The sequence below is a fragment of the Filicampus tigris genome, chromosome 16 (genome assembly GCF_054856515.1).
Source record: "Filicampus tigris isolate MCC_2025a chromosome 16, RoL_Ftig_1.0, whole genome shotgun sequence".
NCBI lineage: Eukaryota > Metazoa > Chordata > Actinopteri > Syngnathiformes > Syngnathidae > Filicampus > Filicampus tigris.
The window spans coordinates 2546407-2562135 of NC_141232.1; the positions used below are offsets into that span (position 1 = coordinate 2546407).

The following is a 15729-nucleotide window of genomic DNA, read 5'->3' on the forward strand; positions in this document are numbered from 1 at the left end:
AGCAAATGGGAACTTTTAACTACTTTAACTATACTTCCATTGTCGAGGATTTCCTTCCGTCCAACTGTCCATTTTTTTTGTGGCACGCATCCTCTGCAGCTAACTTTTGCGTAGGACACACTGGACTTCAGTGACTCTTGATTTGACTCGGTTCCTTTCTTTCCCAATCTTAGAGAATCCATTTTTAAGTCGTGATCTTAACAAAGCGACAAAGTCTGACTTGTCTTTTGGTGTCCCCCAGGCTCTCCAGCAGCCCCTTCCCCATGTCAGTCCTCTCGCCTCGGGACGAGGGGCGGATGGATGACGGGAGTCGCAGTTGAGGTGGAATTCCCTTGAATAGGTTGGTGGATCGACCCGAAAAGTCGCGGAAGATGATGCGGTGTCCCCAAATGGAATCATCGGAATATGTCATGACCAACAAAGGGCTCCCCGTAGGCGACCCGCTCATCCCCAAATGCTGTTTGGCAGCGCTATGACATCACAATAGCGAGACTGACCAAAGGAATGGTGCAAAATCCAAAATGGGGGCCGGCCGGAGAAGATTTTCGGTTGACACTGGAGAATATTTCCAGGCTTACCTCAGCGCTGTGATCGACATCCGACGTCACTTTTAATGACAAACGTACAGACTGGTCACTGTATCACGTTGTTGTAGCATAAACAAGTGCCCAGACACACAACATCAAAAATGGTACACACTATGGAAAACCCTTTTGAGCATTCGAGGCCGTATCATACTAGTGCGATGAATTGTCCATGTACTCGTGTACTTTGTCCTCACTATTAAGACAATCCAGCACACTAGTCAAACAACTGTCCAACTAGTGACGTGTTTTCCACTAATGCCTTCCACTGCTCTGACATTTGTGCGCACTAGTAAAACAAGCACATTACTCGTCAGGAAAAGCTGTGCACCAGTTGACGCCTTTATGCTTCTAGTCCTACTAATGAAGCGCTAGATGTTAACAACTGGAATTTTATAATGTCACTAAGTACGAGTGACATACAGTTGCCAGTGTACAGTTTTGCCTCACTAGTAACATGTACCGGTAGTTGTTCTACTAGTGCGAACTAGTCATTGTAGTAGTACACCCCAGTTGTTTTCTACTAATGTGCTGAATTGTTTAACTAGAGGCTGCAAATAGCATACGAGTACATGGATCAATCAGGGCACTAGTAGGATACCTAATAAAAGCCCAAATGGTTTACACACACACAAACACGTGCACACACAGAAAACTTTATGGGACGCATACAGGTATATAGAGTATATAGTATATATATATATATATATATATATATATATATATATATATATATAGAAGCATTTGGATAATAAATACAGAATAAGATTGAGGACTTCCTGTGGGGCAAAGACACTTCCTGGATACAAACTGCCATGTCCCGCTTTCTTCCCATCCCGGAGGACTCCTTTTACTACTCGGATTCTTCGTACAACTTTTTACCAGGCCGGCCGACGGACATCGTTAGCGGGGAGATTTCATTTTGTCGTCGTCCTTACTGTTATTCCCACGTACGCTTTGAGTACCAGACAAAGTATTTTTGCATTCAAACATATTTACAAATCTTTTTTTTTTTTCCCCTTTCCCATTTCCACGCTTGAATCCTATTTTTGAAGCGTAGCGCTGAGACGCTTATGCTAACGTACTGCAAAGACGCTGAAATGCTAAGACATGGCGCAAGTTGAAATGGAGTTAAACTTAAAAAAAAAAAAAAAAGGGCTCTCTCTCTCTCACATTTTACATCCACATTAATTTTTTGCCTTCTACGGTAATATTGGCATAATTTGCTGTGATTGGTCGCCGAGGGATGTTTGAGAATAACAATAAGGACGAATGAAGCTAATGTGGTTTTAAGCTCTATACAGAATCTCTTGTCTTCCAAATGAAAAGGTATTGTGTGCTTATTATGGTTATCATTAACACCTCTGCTTTCTATCCAATTGGAGCCCCCTACTTAATTTTTTTTGTTGACTAGCATGTTTTTATGCAAAATCATCCTGCTTCCGTCACCAGAGAAGAGTTGCAGGTACATTTTAGTCGCTTCGGACTTTCTTCTTCCGACAAATCATTACAAGACTCCATTAGTGAATTTGGCTCAACTGCATAGAAAGCTTTTTTTTTTCTTCCCTTCTGTTCCGTTAAGAGATCTTTAAAAAGAGATGAACTGTGGAAAGATAATTTACTACATATAAATATATATATATATATACATACAGTATGTATATGTGACATGCATATACACATTCCTATAAATATATGAATATAAAGTGTTTTAAGAGACAAATTGTTAGAATTATAATAAAGATGAAAAGGTTTTAATACATGAAAGCAGTTTTTCTTGCACATGCACTTTCAGCTGTAAATTATATTTTTTAAATATATTTTGGGAAAAAAATCAATTGGGAGCACTTCACAAAGGACCGTTAATCATCGTGATATGGAAAAGTGTTCATTTGTTTTGCATTTCAGGTTTGTTTCAAATCACAGCCGGGTCACGCTTACCTGTGACCATTTTTCTTGTACCATGGGCTGTCACTTAAAGAAACAAGGATTAAGTACTTATATTGCTTTAAATGTAGAAACATCAAAATGACTTTAGAATGCCACTTAAGAGGTTAATTATTTGATGCAAGTAAATTTTTAGTTGTGGTTCTGCAACAAATGTGTTGATTATAGCATTTGCTCAAGTAAAAAAAAAAATGGCTACTGAATGAATCATTTGGGGTGGGTTAAGATAAATTTATGTGCAGGAAAGAGGAAATTGGACTCCATGAAGACTGTATTCATTTTATTACCAAGTGAAATAAAAAAACATTTCATTCATGAACTTCAACAATAAAACTTATAAAATTGGATTTAAAAAGTATCCATTGATGGGGAAATTCAGGTCCAGAAAGTAAACCCAGCCACATTTTGTTTGTGTCAGAGGTGCTTCTACTCCACTGAGGTCATTTACCTGCCGGTTGAGTAGAAGCACCTGTGGCAGGGCTTTTACTTTCTGGACCTGGATTTACCGATCCCTGAAAGCATCTCCATCATCTTTGACAAGATGGGGAGACTGCGCCCATCTCCACTGGTCATACGTTACACCCAAAAGGTGCTGGCACTCATTTCTGCCGCTTGTATCCGTGATCTTGTCCTCACGGGGGCCACCACTAAGCCCACGCGGTACCGACCACCAGGTACTCGCCATCGAGTCCCACCAACAGACCCGCATCGGGGGTTGGAGGATGCACATCCCAGCGGGAAGGTTATGGTCCACAAGAATCTTCCAGATCATTCTTAGTCTGACCAATCACCTGAGGTCCTTGAAAAGAAAATATTCTTCAGAGTTGATAAATCCACTTAAAAAATATATATACCAATTTCACATCTTCTCAGACTCTGCCATGTCAGTAGCAGAGCTGCACTTTCATCAACAGAAAATTTCTGAGCCCAGTGCAATCCATCACAGAATTTATTAAAAAAATGATAACTATCATTTTATGTACCTCCGTGTCTTGACCAGCTTCAGCAACCTCCGAGAGGCGATAGCGATGCCCAACCCTGGTGGGTCCACACATGGATGATCCCATAGTGATCGTAAGTGGAGATCTGCAAAGATAAGAGTGAACAAAAAAAGTCACAATGAGATCGCGGTCAGCTCAAATTTGATCATGTCTGCTACAATGTAGCTACAGTCTCCTCAGGAACTTTGGCTTGTCAAGGCCAAAGCTGCACAGTATCTCCATGTGGTCTCAGAGCCCAGTGCACGTCATCACAGGAGCATTTTCAATGCAAGTCAATAACGCAAATCATATTACAATATTGAGTTAGCTTGTAGCTACATAGCCACCTGGCAGGCTAACCACGTGCGCAGAGGCCCACTGGAGCGAGACTCCATTTAACAAGTGCGACAATTTAACCATTTCTCGCCGATCAAAAACAGGAGTGATCAAGAGTGCTTTATCTTTATCTTTATAAATAGTAGTAACGTATTAAGTAACTAGTAGTAAGCTTACAATACATCCATCCATTATCCAATAGCATCAAATTAGCTAGTGTAAAAAAAAAAAGGGGGGCAAAGAATGCCATTCGCAAAATCACTGCTGCAATTCTGAAATGACACAAGTGTTGTGACATATTTTTTTCATATTTACTCATAACTTGATGTTAAAAGTTGAATCTTACCTTACACGGCTGAATGTCATCAGTGAAAATGAACGACTAGTGCGCGACTGCCTCGGTTTTATGCTCGCTTACTGGCTTCCGGTCAAATTTTGTGTGCTGTACTGCCATCGCGTGGATGGGGGGCGTAAAAAAGCAAAGTGGTTTAACCAGACCCCGCTTTAAAAATCTGCCAGTTCAGCCCCGTCTCGCTGATTAACTGACACTCAATTAACACAGCGACGATGTTCGCGAGTATTGACAACGGGCTTCTGTGTTCAATTCGGAGCGATGCAGTAATGTCAAGTCGGATACTTTTTACACTTTAGGTCATTTTATAAATTGACGCAACAAGTCCACTTAAACGTCTGCCTTAACGCCGCCTCGCTGATAAACCGATGACATGAGTACGCTATTGTATTGATTACAATTTTTAGGAATCGTGACAACGTGCGTGTGCTTCTGTGTTTAATTCGGCATGTTGAAACTTGAAATGATGTAAAATCATGGACGTTTTGTCCCCCCTCACCCCACACAATGATCCACTTAAAAAGTGAATTGTAGCGAAAGTCCATTTGAAAATCAGACAATTTCCGTCGCTTTTCCGATTAATAGACAGCACGAGCAATTGATATGACAATCATGCTCACAGGTTGGGCCAATGTGCCTCTTGTGTTTAATTCGGCATGACGGTGCTGCAATAATACGCTTCCTTTTAAACACCAGCAAGTGAAGCGATATGATTGCAACTAGACTCCGTTTGAAAATCCTCAAAGGTACCGTTGTCCCGCCGATTAACTGAAAACATGAGCAATTAATATGAAGATTATGTTACAAGTACTCCCGGCGTGCTTCTTTGCGTCGTTCGGCGTTATAATCAACTCCACCCCCCTGTTTAACAGTGACCTTACAAGTGCACTTGAAAGGAGGCGTCTCCTGTCCTCTTGGTGTCTGCTACCGTTTGAACCACAGGGCGTCCCAGTGTGTGTCCCGTCTTGTCCGCTTTTGATGGCAGGATGACTAACGACTACCGTCTGCTGACTGCTGTTTCCAGCCGGCATTACTACACAACAGCTGCATCAACCGGCTTACTACAAGGCAAGTTGGGACACTGTCAGGCCGCACGAGAGCTGCAGAATATGAGGTGAGACAACATGCACGCATGCATGGGAGACACAAGTCACGGGTTCCAGGAACTTTTGGTCTGTTACACTGGCTTCCTGGAAACAAATGGTGCCAATCAGATATGTTCAGAGCTGCTGACCCTCACCCCAAACGTTCTTGAACCCCTTAAAAGTACTGCGCCCTAGCAAGGTCTTTGCCCGGCTACATTAATCAGGACCTGAATTTGGGCAACGGTTTTGTGATTCCTTGTTCTTTGCATTTTTTAATCCAACCTAAAGTCCCACGAAATTTTCACCCTTGGTACTTGCATTTCTTGGAACTTGAAGGTTGTGAATTACATCTGCAGACTGTACTCCAAAGGTTGGCGGACCCCTCCAGTGTACTACCCCTGTTGCAGGGGCTTCTTTTTTACCTTTGAGACACGATAGAATGGTCTTGCAAAAAGGTCCTGCAGTCCAAAGACACCTTAGAATTTGCAGTTCCCACAAAAAAAAGTTGCCGGATAAGTTCACTTTTAGACCACACCTCCAAAGGTTCCAGGACCCCTTGAAAGTCACACCCCTCAAGCTGAGTCTTTTTTTGGTACAAATTACCACCAAACAAAATGTTCCGGGTTATAGTTCTTGTTCCCGAAATGCAGGCTTTCCACCTAACTTTTATCTCTTGATACTTGAGGTTCCTGGAAATAATAAGATGTGCAGATCTCAACGGCAAAGGTTCATGGACCGCTCCAAAGTACGATGACTCTAGCATGGTCTTGGCCGTGGACACACAATGAACGCCCCTCAAAACTTTATAGTAAAGTTCCTGCTGTTGAAATGCACCTTTGAATTCCAGGAACAAAAAGGCTCCAGTCACATATGTTTCAAGCTTCAAATCCTTCCCCAAAGGTTCCTGGACCTTTCAAAGGTACTACACATCTAGTAGGGTCTTCGTTTGACCCACACAAATTACACCAAGAACTCAATTTGGTTGTTCCGGGGTAACGGACTTGCTGTCCAGTTTTTGCCGCATTTCCATCTGAAATGACAGTCACTTTTCATTCTTTTTACTTTCCCGGAGCAAAACATTTCCAGTCAGATCTTCAGACTTCCACCCAAAGGTTCCTGGACCTCTTAAAAGGTCCCCGCCTCTAACAGGGTCTTCTTTTGACCTTGACCTTTGACACACAATGAATCCCTTTTTATCCTCCAAAAGTTTGTCGTAAAGTTGCTGCTGGCAAAATGCGCCTGCACTTGTTCGGGGGGGGGGTCATGTCTCACACGCGCACACACCCGCACGCCGGATGTGTCTTCCAGCTGTGCTTGCAGGGGAATGCTGAGGGGGTAAAGAGGGAAATTTTGTGCTGCTTTGAGCTTCTTTTGTTGGGCGACAAAGTAAGTCACGGCCTCATCTGTGACGCACACGCAGAGCGTAACGAAAGATTGTGCGCCAAGTTGAAGACGGCGAGCGTACAGAAGCGCGAAACAAAGAACAAACAAAGTCCTGCAGCTGTTTCGGGGAGGCAAAAGGGGGGGAGACGGAGCTAAAAGGGGGCACTGAAGAAGGGAAAGAGGACTGAGGGAGGAGGGGCGAGGAGGCTTGTGGAGGGAGGAGGAAGAGGAGGCCAACTCATCTGACACAAGCGCAAAAAAAAGCCAAAGGGAAGGGAGACGATCGGGAGCGGCACCGTGCAGCGACCGCTTGGAGAACTCAACGAGACCGGAGCAGGATTGAAAGAAAAAAAAAAAAAAAAGATTGCGTGGAAGGTGATCACGCTGACATACAACAGAAGAGAACTTTTTTACAAAGTAAGTATCTAAAGGGAGTCATCCTCATTCTGCTTGTCATTGCTGTTTTTCCTGTGTGTGTGTGTGTGTGTGTGTGTGTGTGTGTGCGTGCTGAGTTATGTCTGACAGATGAAAACGGGGGCAAGTGGGAGGGCCTAACGTGACGCCCGCTTGGCTGCAGGTTTCGAGCTCGCTCGGTTGCCGGGAAGCACCACATGATTCTTTTTTTTTTTTTCTTTCTTTTTTTTTTTTCCTCCACTGTTTTAAATGTTCTAAATTCAACAGGAATCTTAAGCTACTTTTCTCTCAGTTGGGGCCTCTGCAAGCACGGGCGAAAAGTGACCTCGGCATGCACTGGGAAAAAAAGTTCAGTTGGACCATTGAGGCCTCTTTAAGCAAAAAAACAAAGTTGATTATTGCAGCTTTGCTCTGTGTGCCAAGGCAAGACTCCTCTTAAAAATCTGTCAATTTAGCATTGGGTTTGTGATGAAGTGATAACAGATATTGATATGACAATGATGATGTTCACGGATGGTGGCGACGTGCTTCTGGATTTAATTCGGCTTGGTGTTCAATGCGCTGTCGTCACATCGGCTTCCCATTAGGGACTTTTTACGCACTAGTCAACATACAAAACGAGTTAATGAAACTCTACCACCTAATTCAACCCTGGATTTCTGATTAACTGATGACAGAGGAAATTAATGACCGCAATGTTCATGAGTGGGCCCGACGTATTAATTCGGCTCAGTATTTGACGGAATAATGTCTAATCGGCTTCTAATTAGGGACTTTTCATACATTGGTCCACTTATAATGGAGTTAATGCAACTGTAACAATACTCCATTAAAGAAAAGTGCAAATTAAGATTGGCTTGCTGATAAATGATGACACAGGCAATTAATGTGACAATGATGTTAATGAGAGGTGGCGAAATGCTTCTGTGATCAATTCAGCTTGGTTTTTGATGCAGTAGTGTCAAATCCATTAGGGGCTTGTATACGTTTTCAAAGTGAGTTGATGCGACTGTAGCAAGACTGCATTCACAAAATCTTCTAATTTAACGTTGCCATGCTGATTTACTGATGATGTAAGCAATTCATTAGAAATTGATGTTCATATGTAGTACACATGCATTTTTCTCTTTAATTCGGCATGCTGTTTTCACGCAATTTTGTCAACTTGAGTCTCACTGGAAACTTTTGGTCTGTAAGTCAAGGTTGATTAACTGTAGCAAGAGTCCATTCAAACATCTAACAATTGACTGTTGGATTGCTGATAAAGTGATGGTACAAGTAATCTATTTTGCAGATGTTGTTATGAGCAGCAGCAACACACTTCTATGCTTAATTCGGCATCAACATATTTGACTGGCAAATGACTTGCAAAACTTGCAAAAGTGCTTTTTAAAAGTAGCCCCCAGGCACCCCTGTCTATACAACACAGGAAGTGGAGGTCAGGGTTCAAATCTATGGTAATTCATTGCCTCTTTCAGGGTTATGTCACTCTCACCAGTGAAAGAGAACGAGACACAGGGCGAGGTGCCTAGCATGTGATGATTGGACGCTTAATGGCAGCAGGCAGCAAGGCTTAGGGGCTCTGGATGGGAAGATGAACGCCGTGCTACCGTTAGCAAGCGTGGGAATCAAGTTCAATTTGGACAGGAAGTCGCTACTCGCTTGTTCCCACCAGATCTATTTTTAGGCTTCACTGAGTTGAAAATTGGCTGATTTTGATAAAACAAGGGCTGATTCGGGGGTCACTTTCATGCGCATGGCCGTGGCAGGCTAGTTAGCGGTTAGCAAAGTTAGCATCGTGGCATGATCGTGCTTGGGGAACCTGCACAAGTGTCGTGATATTTGGTGCAATGTTTTGGGTTGATTGTTTTGTTTGTTCCACAGCACAAATTATGCAACTGTCTGCAGACCGGAGGGAAGCTAAAATATGCAGGATAGATGCCCCTCGAGGACGGGATTTGACCCCGGTCTGCAGTTTGCAAAGGCGTCTCTAGTGGCACATGATGACATCAGAGCGATTTAATTGGCTAGCCGGCTAAAGCTAAATGTGACTTTACACTAATGTGACTCTGCTTCCTTTGCAGACACAAAAATGTCGACGCTGCCAGCCGACAACAACCGCGAGGATGCTAATAATCGCAGCTTCTGGATGGTAAGATGATGTTACGTTTTAAGAACATCTCGCCATGTTAGCATACCAACAGCAACATGTTAGTATTTTAGCAATTTTCATTTGGTCGTGCCTGATCACCAGGAAAAAAGATGTAAAACACTCATCTATTTGTCAAATAGTTTTCTGTATTTAAGTTGCTATCCGGATAGCTGCTAATATAGCAAATGTTAACAGCTTAGCATTTTGAGAAAAGTGCAGTGCAGTACAGTCTGCCTTAACAAGGACATTAAAACATGAGAACATGCTACTGTGTGTGCGTGCGCGCCCGCGCGTCTGTGTGATAGTGATGGCGTGCGAGTCTAAACACATGACAAAGTGTCGTCTGCGCTAGAGGCGGCGGCTCTCTCATCGCTAACAAGGTGTTCTTTGTTGAAACGTAAACAGAAGTCAGCCATTACAACTCCAAAGCTTGAACGTGGATTCGCTCCCGATTGTGTTTCACATGACACAATAGTTGAATCAAAATCATCTTAAAATCAAACTGCTTCCTGCACTTGTTTTAGCCTTCATGCGGGGGGATGAGAAAACATTTTGGCTTTCAGCAACGTGACATTCATTATGAGGCACCCCCTCCCCCTTCATTGTTTCCAGTTAGCATGCTACGCTACACTAATTGGATGCAGCTCACAGTTGAGACACAAGAAGCAGTGTGCCTCCAAGTCAACTCCTGTTTCCACAATGTCCAGCCATCGCTTAATGCAGACCTTTTCTCCTTTTATGCATCTAATTCGTAAAACGTTGTTATATGTAGCTCCTAATTGTATTTGATTTCATTTTAGATACCAACTGTTAAAAAGTTTGCATTTTAGCAATCTTCATAAAAATGTTTTTGCCCACAGGTCAGGTGTAAAATGTTTTGCGGTCCGTACTTTCCATACTCGGGCTGCAGTCTGGCTATATGTTAGCATTTTAGCCATTCTCATTTGAAACTGAAATAGTTCCTGACTGCAAAGCAAGATGTAAAATATTTATCGATTGGCCCACAATGTTTTTGCCCTTGGTGCTATTTTATTTCTTAATTTATTATTATCTAAAAAAAAATGTATTTATTTGTTTTTTTTAGGTGGCGTGATCATTCTGCTATATGTTAGCATTCCTACAACTAGCACGTTATGATGTTAGGCCAAACCGCACACACCAAGAAAATATCTACTAGCGTTAGGCTAGCCATGATAGCATTGCAGACTTCGCAGAATCCATTGCAAGCACAGCACAACAATGAACCTCTGCTGCTGCTAGCTTGTTAGCATCCGCCAACTGGTTTTCTGCTGTGTTGTTTCCGTTGGCCCGCCAGCGGATTCCTCAGCTGGTTCTGCTTAGGGAAGACACACACACACACACGCGCACAACTCTATCTCACGTTTAAACTCACTCACTTTGTCTCTGTCACACACTCTCACACTCTCCTCCTTTCACCACACACTCACTCTCACTCCCTCTCTCACATACACTCACTCTCTCACTCACACCCAATTAGTCTCTTTCTCAACACACAAGCCCTCAATAAAAGAAAACAGACGACAAGAACTAGATCAAACATTCAAATAGAAATTCTGGCATTGTTTCATAGATTTGAAAGGCTCCGAAGGCCTTTTCCAATAAATGTTCCTTCCTCTTTATCTTAATTCCATGATCATTTCCTGTCATGTCATGAAATGAGATGACTTACTGTCGAGCTGACAGTAAAAGGAGTGCAGGAAGAGTCGAAGGCTGCCAGGAAACTTTGGACTGTGACGTCCAAGCTTCCACATCCACAAACCGACCTCTCTCACTCGCTCCTTGTGTGGGACTCTGGCTTTGTGTCCTTTAGCATCCTCTGGTGGTCTTCTTGATAACTGCAGGCCCAGACGCCATATTAAGGAAATGTGTAATTTTGGATTTTTTTTCCCACAGCCATCTGACTTTGTCTATAGATTTCATTAGCAACCGAGCTTAGTTAACAACGTTAGAGCAGGGACGCTTTTGATTTTCAAGGACTAAGTCCTCGTCTCTCTGCCTTTGTAGCCCGGCAACTACCAGCGCACGGTACGACGCACGGAGGATGCGTTCCAGGCGTGCGGCGATCTGGCGACGTGCATCCAGGAGCGAGCCCGAGTGGAGCGTCAGTACGCGGTGCAGCTCAACGAGTGGAGCAACAAGTGGAAGCCGCACGTGGACTCCAGTGAGTGCTCGAATGTTAGAAAGCCACAACCAGCCTACAAAGTGTGCAATGAAACCTTCTCCCACAACTAGTACTTTGACTCCGACTTAAACTTTTTCTCGGGACTACAACTATCCCTTCAGACTCAAGCTTTCTCTTGGGGCTTAAACCCTCTTTCAGTACTAGTACCCTTACTCAGGACTAGACTCACTTAAGTCCCTTCTTCTGCGACTAAGATCTCTCAGGACAGGAACCTTCTCTTAGGAATGGAACTGTCTCTCAGGTCTAGAGACTTTTCTCTGGACTAATACCTTTTCTCTGGAGTCTGGACTACAATATTTTTGGGAAGTAAAACTTTATCAACGAGTACAACTTTTGCTTAAGACTAAAACTTCTTGGGACGTGAACAGTCTCTCGGGACTAAAACCTTCCCTTGAGGACTACAACTACTATCTAGGAAAGGTCTTAGTCCAAAGGTTGGTATGTATTGTTTTACTGAATGTTCACAGCTACTAGTTGTATGTGAAATTGCTACTGAGGTGATGAACATTGTAATATAAAATGTATAAAATATTGAATCTGTGTCTTCCTCAGGTCCTCTGTACGGGTCCCTGCTGAAGGCCTGGCAGTGTTTTCTGTCTTCGGCCGACCGTCTGGCGTCTCTTCACGCGTCCATCTGCCGCTCCCTGGTAACCGAAGACGCAGAAAAGCTAAGGACCTGGCAGAAGGACGCCTTCACCAAGAAGATCTTTGGGGGATTCAAGGAGGCCCAGGACGCCGAGACCGGCTACGCCAGAGCACAAAAGCCTTGGACCAAACGCCTCAAAAAGGTTGGCAACCTTGTCCAACGCACCTCTGAAGGTTTCAAGGAGAACTAAATTGCGTCAGTAGGCCAGTTGCCTCGATTTACAAATTGTCCCAACTGGCCGTCCCGCCTGGTGGAAAGGGAGATCTTCATCGCTCAAGATGTCGAGTGTGACCTTTTTTTGTGCGCTTTTCAGCTGGACAAAGCCAGACGGGCGTACCACAAGGCGAGCCGCAAGGAGCACGCCGCCCGGGAGCGCGAGTCACAGGCACGGTCCAATCAGAACGTAGCGGCGGACAAGCAGAAGAAGATTCAGGAGGACCGAGAGATAGTCCAGCAGGAGACACACAAGGTAACGGCCTGTCAACAGTAACAGTAAATGAAAATGAATTGGTCCCATTCGATAATTGGTTAATTGATTTATTGTAAATCAATCAAGTGAAATGGTTCAATGAAAGAGCAAAGCACACCATAAGTCCCTTTTTTAATGACGTGGCGCTTTTATGTATCCGACAGGTGCGAGCCCGCTACGAGAAAGTACTGGAGGAGACCAATCGCTACGCCCCTCGCTACATGGAGGAGATGGAGGCCATCTTTGACCAGTCGCAGGACGAGGAGCGCAAGAGGATCGTCTTCCTCAAGCAGGCCTTCCTCTCCTTCGACAAGCACCTCGACGTCACCACCAACGACAGGTAAGCCGTGCCCGGGTCTAGTCACATCAACTTTGGAAGTAGCACAATTGTATATTTGTGTCAACGTCATAGTTAGCACTACCGCATATATAGATCAACCTAATCAAAAATACCACTGCAGATTTAAATCAACTTTATTGTTACCGCCGTATATTTTCGAATGAACCACATAAGAAGTACCATTGTACAGTTAAATCAACATCAAAGGGACCTGTCGTTGCACAGTGTGAAGGAAGTTTACAGCCAGCTACACGACACGGTGGCGGCCATCGACGAGCACGAGGACCTCCGCTGGTGGAAGAACACGCACGGGCCGGGCATGCCTACGGACTGGCCGCACTTCCAGGTGCCTCTCACGGTTGATTAGCTTAGCATTAAAATAAAAGATAAAACACACACACACACAGGTGAGAAAACCTCATCAAATGGCAAAGTCAACTCAAGCTGAGCACAGCAGTAGTAGGGGGATAACAAGTGGATACAGAGATAAACTGTTGACAGGCATGAGTTGGTTAGCCTCAATGCTAGTAGTGAGCTAACATTAAGTCGCGAATACAGAGCTACACATGATTGCTAACAGTCAACAGTTGCCAATAGGTCAGTTAGCCTCAGTGAGCTAACATTAGCCACCGGACACAGAGTTACTAAACGTCTCTGCTAATTGTCGAGAGGCGTCCGTGGGGCAGTTAGCTTCAATGCTAATGCTAGTAGCAAGCTAACATTAACTTTATAGTGTTTGCAGAACATGCTAGTAATGAGCTCACATTTACTCAGGCTAACATACTAATTAGTTTTTGTTAACTGAATTGATCTTCAGGAATGGATCCCCGAGAAAAAAAACAAGAAAGGGAAGGAGGTGGTTGGAGAGAAAGCAACATTAGAAAAGAGGTAAAGAAAGTGAGCGTAAAAGTATGATGATGACGATGCGGTCAATGACCTCTTCTCATTTTTTATTAGCGCAATGATTGTCGGCGTGAGAGTGAGAGCCTTGTACGACTATGTCGGCCAGGAGACGGATGAACTCTCCTTCAAAGCTGGTAAACCTCACTCCCAACGTTTGTTTTTTATGATGTTTGTGCATGAGAAAAAAAATTTCAAAATAATAACTCCATTCCTCTTCCTTTTTCCAGGTGAAGAATTCTTGAAGACTGAGGAAGAGGATGACCAGGGCTGGTGTAGGGGGGTGAAGGACGGTGGCCTGGAGGGACTTTATCCCGCTAATTACGTGGAGGTGGTTTAGCGGAAAAAGATCATATTGTATTTAATCCAGTTGATCATTTTTCTCCTGTGGATGTTTGCTTTGCAAGAAAAAAATGATGCTGTAAAAAGAAAATATAGCTGGTAGCCAAAGATCTGTGAACATTTTAACATTGCAGAGAGAAATTAAAGATTTTTTTTATTTTAAGATGACAATTTACGCTCTGGATTGTAAACTGTTTGTGTTTAGTTTCCAAAGTTCACCATAGCTACCCCAAACTTTCCTCATATTTTCGTTAGGAAGTTCTATTCCGAAGTTACATTACGAGCTTTTGCTACGAATGTACGTTACAAGTGCACGTTATGAAGTTACACCACAAAGTGGCGTTGCCAAGGTTACGAAGGTACATTATGAAGCAATGTTGGGAAGGTACATTACAACTAATTTTTTTGCAGAGTCAATTTACATTCCAAATGTAAGTTATGAACTTATGTTATGAATAGTTAAGAAAGAGGTACTTTCCAACTGTGTGATTGTATGTCAATAACGTCATTTCTGGCTATACTGTTTGGTGTAACAACATACGTCATCTGGCGCAATGGAGAAAATTCGACATTGTACATTTTTACGTTATTTCAGGCGCATTAGCGATGCTAACGAGACGCATGCTAAATGCCAAGATGTGTGTATTTATTGTCGCGCTAAAGTGTGGTGCTAAGTCTTATTTTATTATGTTTCCTTGTTCAGAAGAAGCTATGTTTTAATTAGCAAGAAATGCCATTTTTGGTAACCGTGTTCCTTTGAATATATATCTAAACTTTATGAATATAAGAAAGTTGCATTCCGCTTTGATCTTATATCCACTATGTGTGTGTGAAACACGTTGTAGCCCACTTTATTTTTTTTTAGGAAATAAACTTTTGAAATTTTCATGTGAGTGGAGAGTGTTGGGCCAAAATACTTATCCCTGTAAAAATTGTGTGTGTGTGTGCGAGTGTGTGAGTCATGGCGACATCACATTTGGGAATCTCCACCCATGTCAGACGTCAAGTGCGTGCATGCCCAGAGACTATCCGGGGTGATGGCAGGTCAAACGTTGCCTTCTCCAGACATCACTAGTCGAGTCAGAGTGCTTCTATTTCAATTTTGATGTTAAAACGAAAATCAAATAATGAGTCATTTTTCGAGTTTGAATATCTTGTTTCAAACGTAACATCCAATAACCAAAATAGACACGGACCCCAAAAATGGCATAGATAAAAACAATTTTGGTCATTTAACTTCACTCATCAATTCCATAATCCTGCATCCGATTGGGGCTCATATGGGCGAATTTCCTTGTCCGAGTTTGTGAAAATAAAGCCTAGCCTGGTTTAGCCTGATTTGTTTTTGGACATTGGACCTTGAGACAATTTCGTGTGAGATATCATGATAACCATTTCTTCTCAATTTCGCGTAGACTGGTGAAACTGGTGTCTGGGGCAAAATTGTTTTTTTCAAGAAAGGGCATTGCTTTCGCTCAACTACGCGTTTGATATCTTCCAGCAGAGGGCGCTATGACATCATCAGCCCCCACACCCACCAGCTAGGCTCGCCAAAAAAAAAAAACAAAAAAAAAAAACAGTGAGGCTCGCCGGCAT

The 15729-nt window shown here is 43.1% G+C and overlaps 2 protein-coding genes, 1 long non-coding RNA gene and 2 other non-coding genes across 7 annotated transcripts in view; 2 read left to right on the forward strand and 3 right to left on the reverse strand.

Moving 5' to 3' along the window:
- shank1 (SH3 and multiple ankyrin repeat domains 1) overlaps window positions 1–2450 on the forward strand; it is a 41764-nt gene extending 39314 nt beyond the window's left edge. Inside the window, 1 exon segment of the mRNA XM_086054762.1 lies at window positions 242–2450. Within this exon segment, the coding sequence (XP_085910888.1) occupies window positions 242–320 (79 nt within the window). The 3' untranslated portion in view covers window positions 321–2450.
- Window positions 2451–2794: 344 nt separating this feature from the next.
- Window positions 2795–4336, reverse strand: LOC147134041 (uncharacterized). Its single transcript, XR_015090207.1, has 3 exons — window positions 4194–4336; window positions 3515–3617; window positions 2795–3330 (listed from the first exon to the last, which is right to left on the reverse strand). It is a non-coding gene; the product is annotated as an uncharacterized LOC147134041 (long non-coding RNA).
- LOC147134042 (small nucleolar RNA SNORD88) lies at window positions 3394–3483 on the reverse strand. The gene has a single exon (XR_015090280.1). It is a non-coding gene; the product is annotated as a small nucleolar RNA SNORD88 (small nucleolar RNA).
- Window positions 3702–3792, reverse strand: LOC147134043 (small nucleolar RNA SNORD88). The gene has a single exon (XR_015090279.1). It is a non-coding gene; the product is annotated as a small nucleolar RNA SNORD88 (small nucleolar RNA).
- Window positions 4310–15026, forward strand: LOC147134044 (protein kinase C and casein kinase substrate in neurons protein 3). 3 transcript variants are annotated; one of them, XM_086056505.1, is made up of 11 exons: window positions 4310–4945; window positions 5072–5313; window positions 9166–9233; window positions 11259–11415; window positions 11989–12224; window positions 12396–12551; window positions 12716–12891; window positions 13117–13237; window positions 13709–13779; window positions 13849–13928; window positions 14022–15026. In XM_086056505.1, exons 3-11 carry the CDS (start codon window positions 9174–9176, stop codon window positions 14129–14131), a joined length of 1167 nt encoding a protein of 388 aa, XP_085912631.1. In that variant the 5' UTR covers window positions 4310–4945; window positions 5072–5313; window positions 9166–9173; the 3' UTR covers window positions 14132–15026. The 3 variants fall into 3 exon arrangements, with proteins under 3 accessions (XP_085912631.1, XP_085912632.1, XP_085912633.1); XM_086056506.1 differs by having other exon boundaries at window positions 4310–4576; window positions 5224–5313; XM_086056507.1 differs by lacking the exons at window positions 4310–4945; window positions 5072–5313 and adding an exon at window positions 6902–7084.
- Window positions 15027–15729: the final 703 nt, after the last annotated feature.

Excerpts from the sequence above, each read along its gene's own strand:
- LOC147134044 (XM_086056505.1), top strand. The coding sequence starts at position 9,174 with ATGTCGACGCTGCCAGCCGACAACAACCGCGAGGATGCTAATAATCGC. Across the intron at positions 12,225-12,395 it reads GGACCAAACGCCTCAAAAAG|CTGGACAAAGCCAGACGGGC; the intron begins GTTGGCAACCTT and ends TGCGCTTTTCAG. Across the intron at positions 13,238-13,708 it reads CGGACTGGCCGCACTTCCAG|GAATGGATCCCCGAGAAAAA; the intron begins GTGCCTCTCACG and ends ATTGATCTTCAG.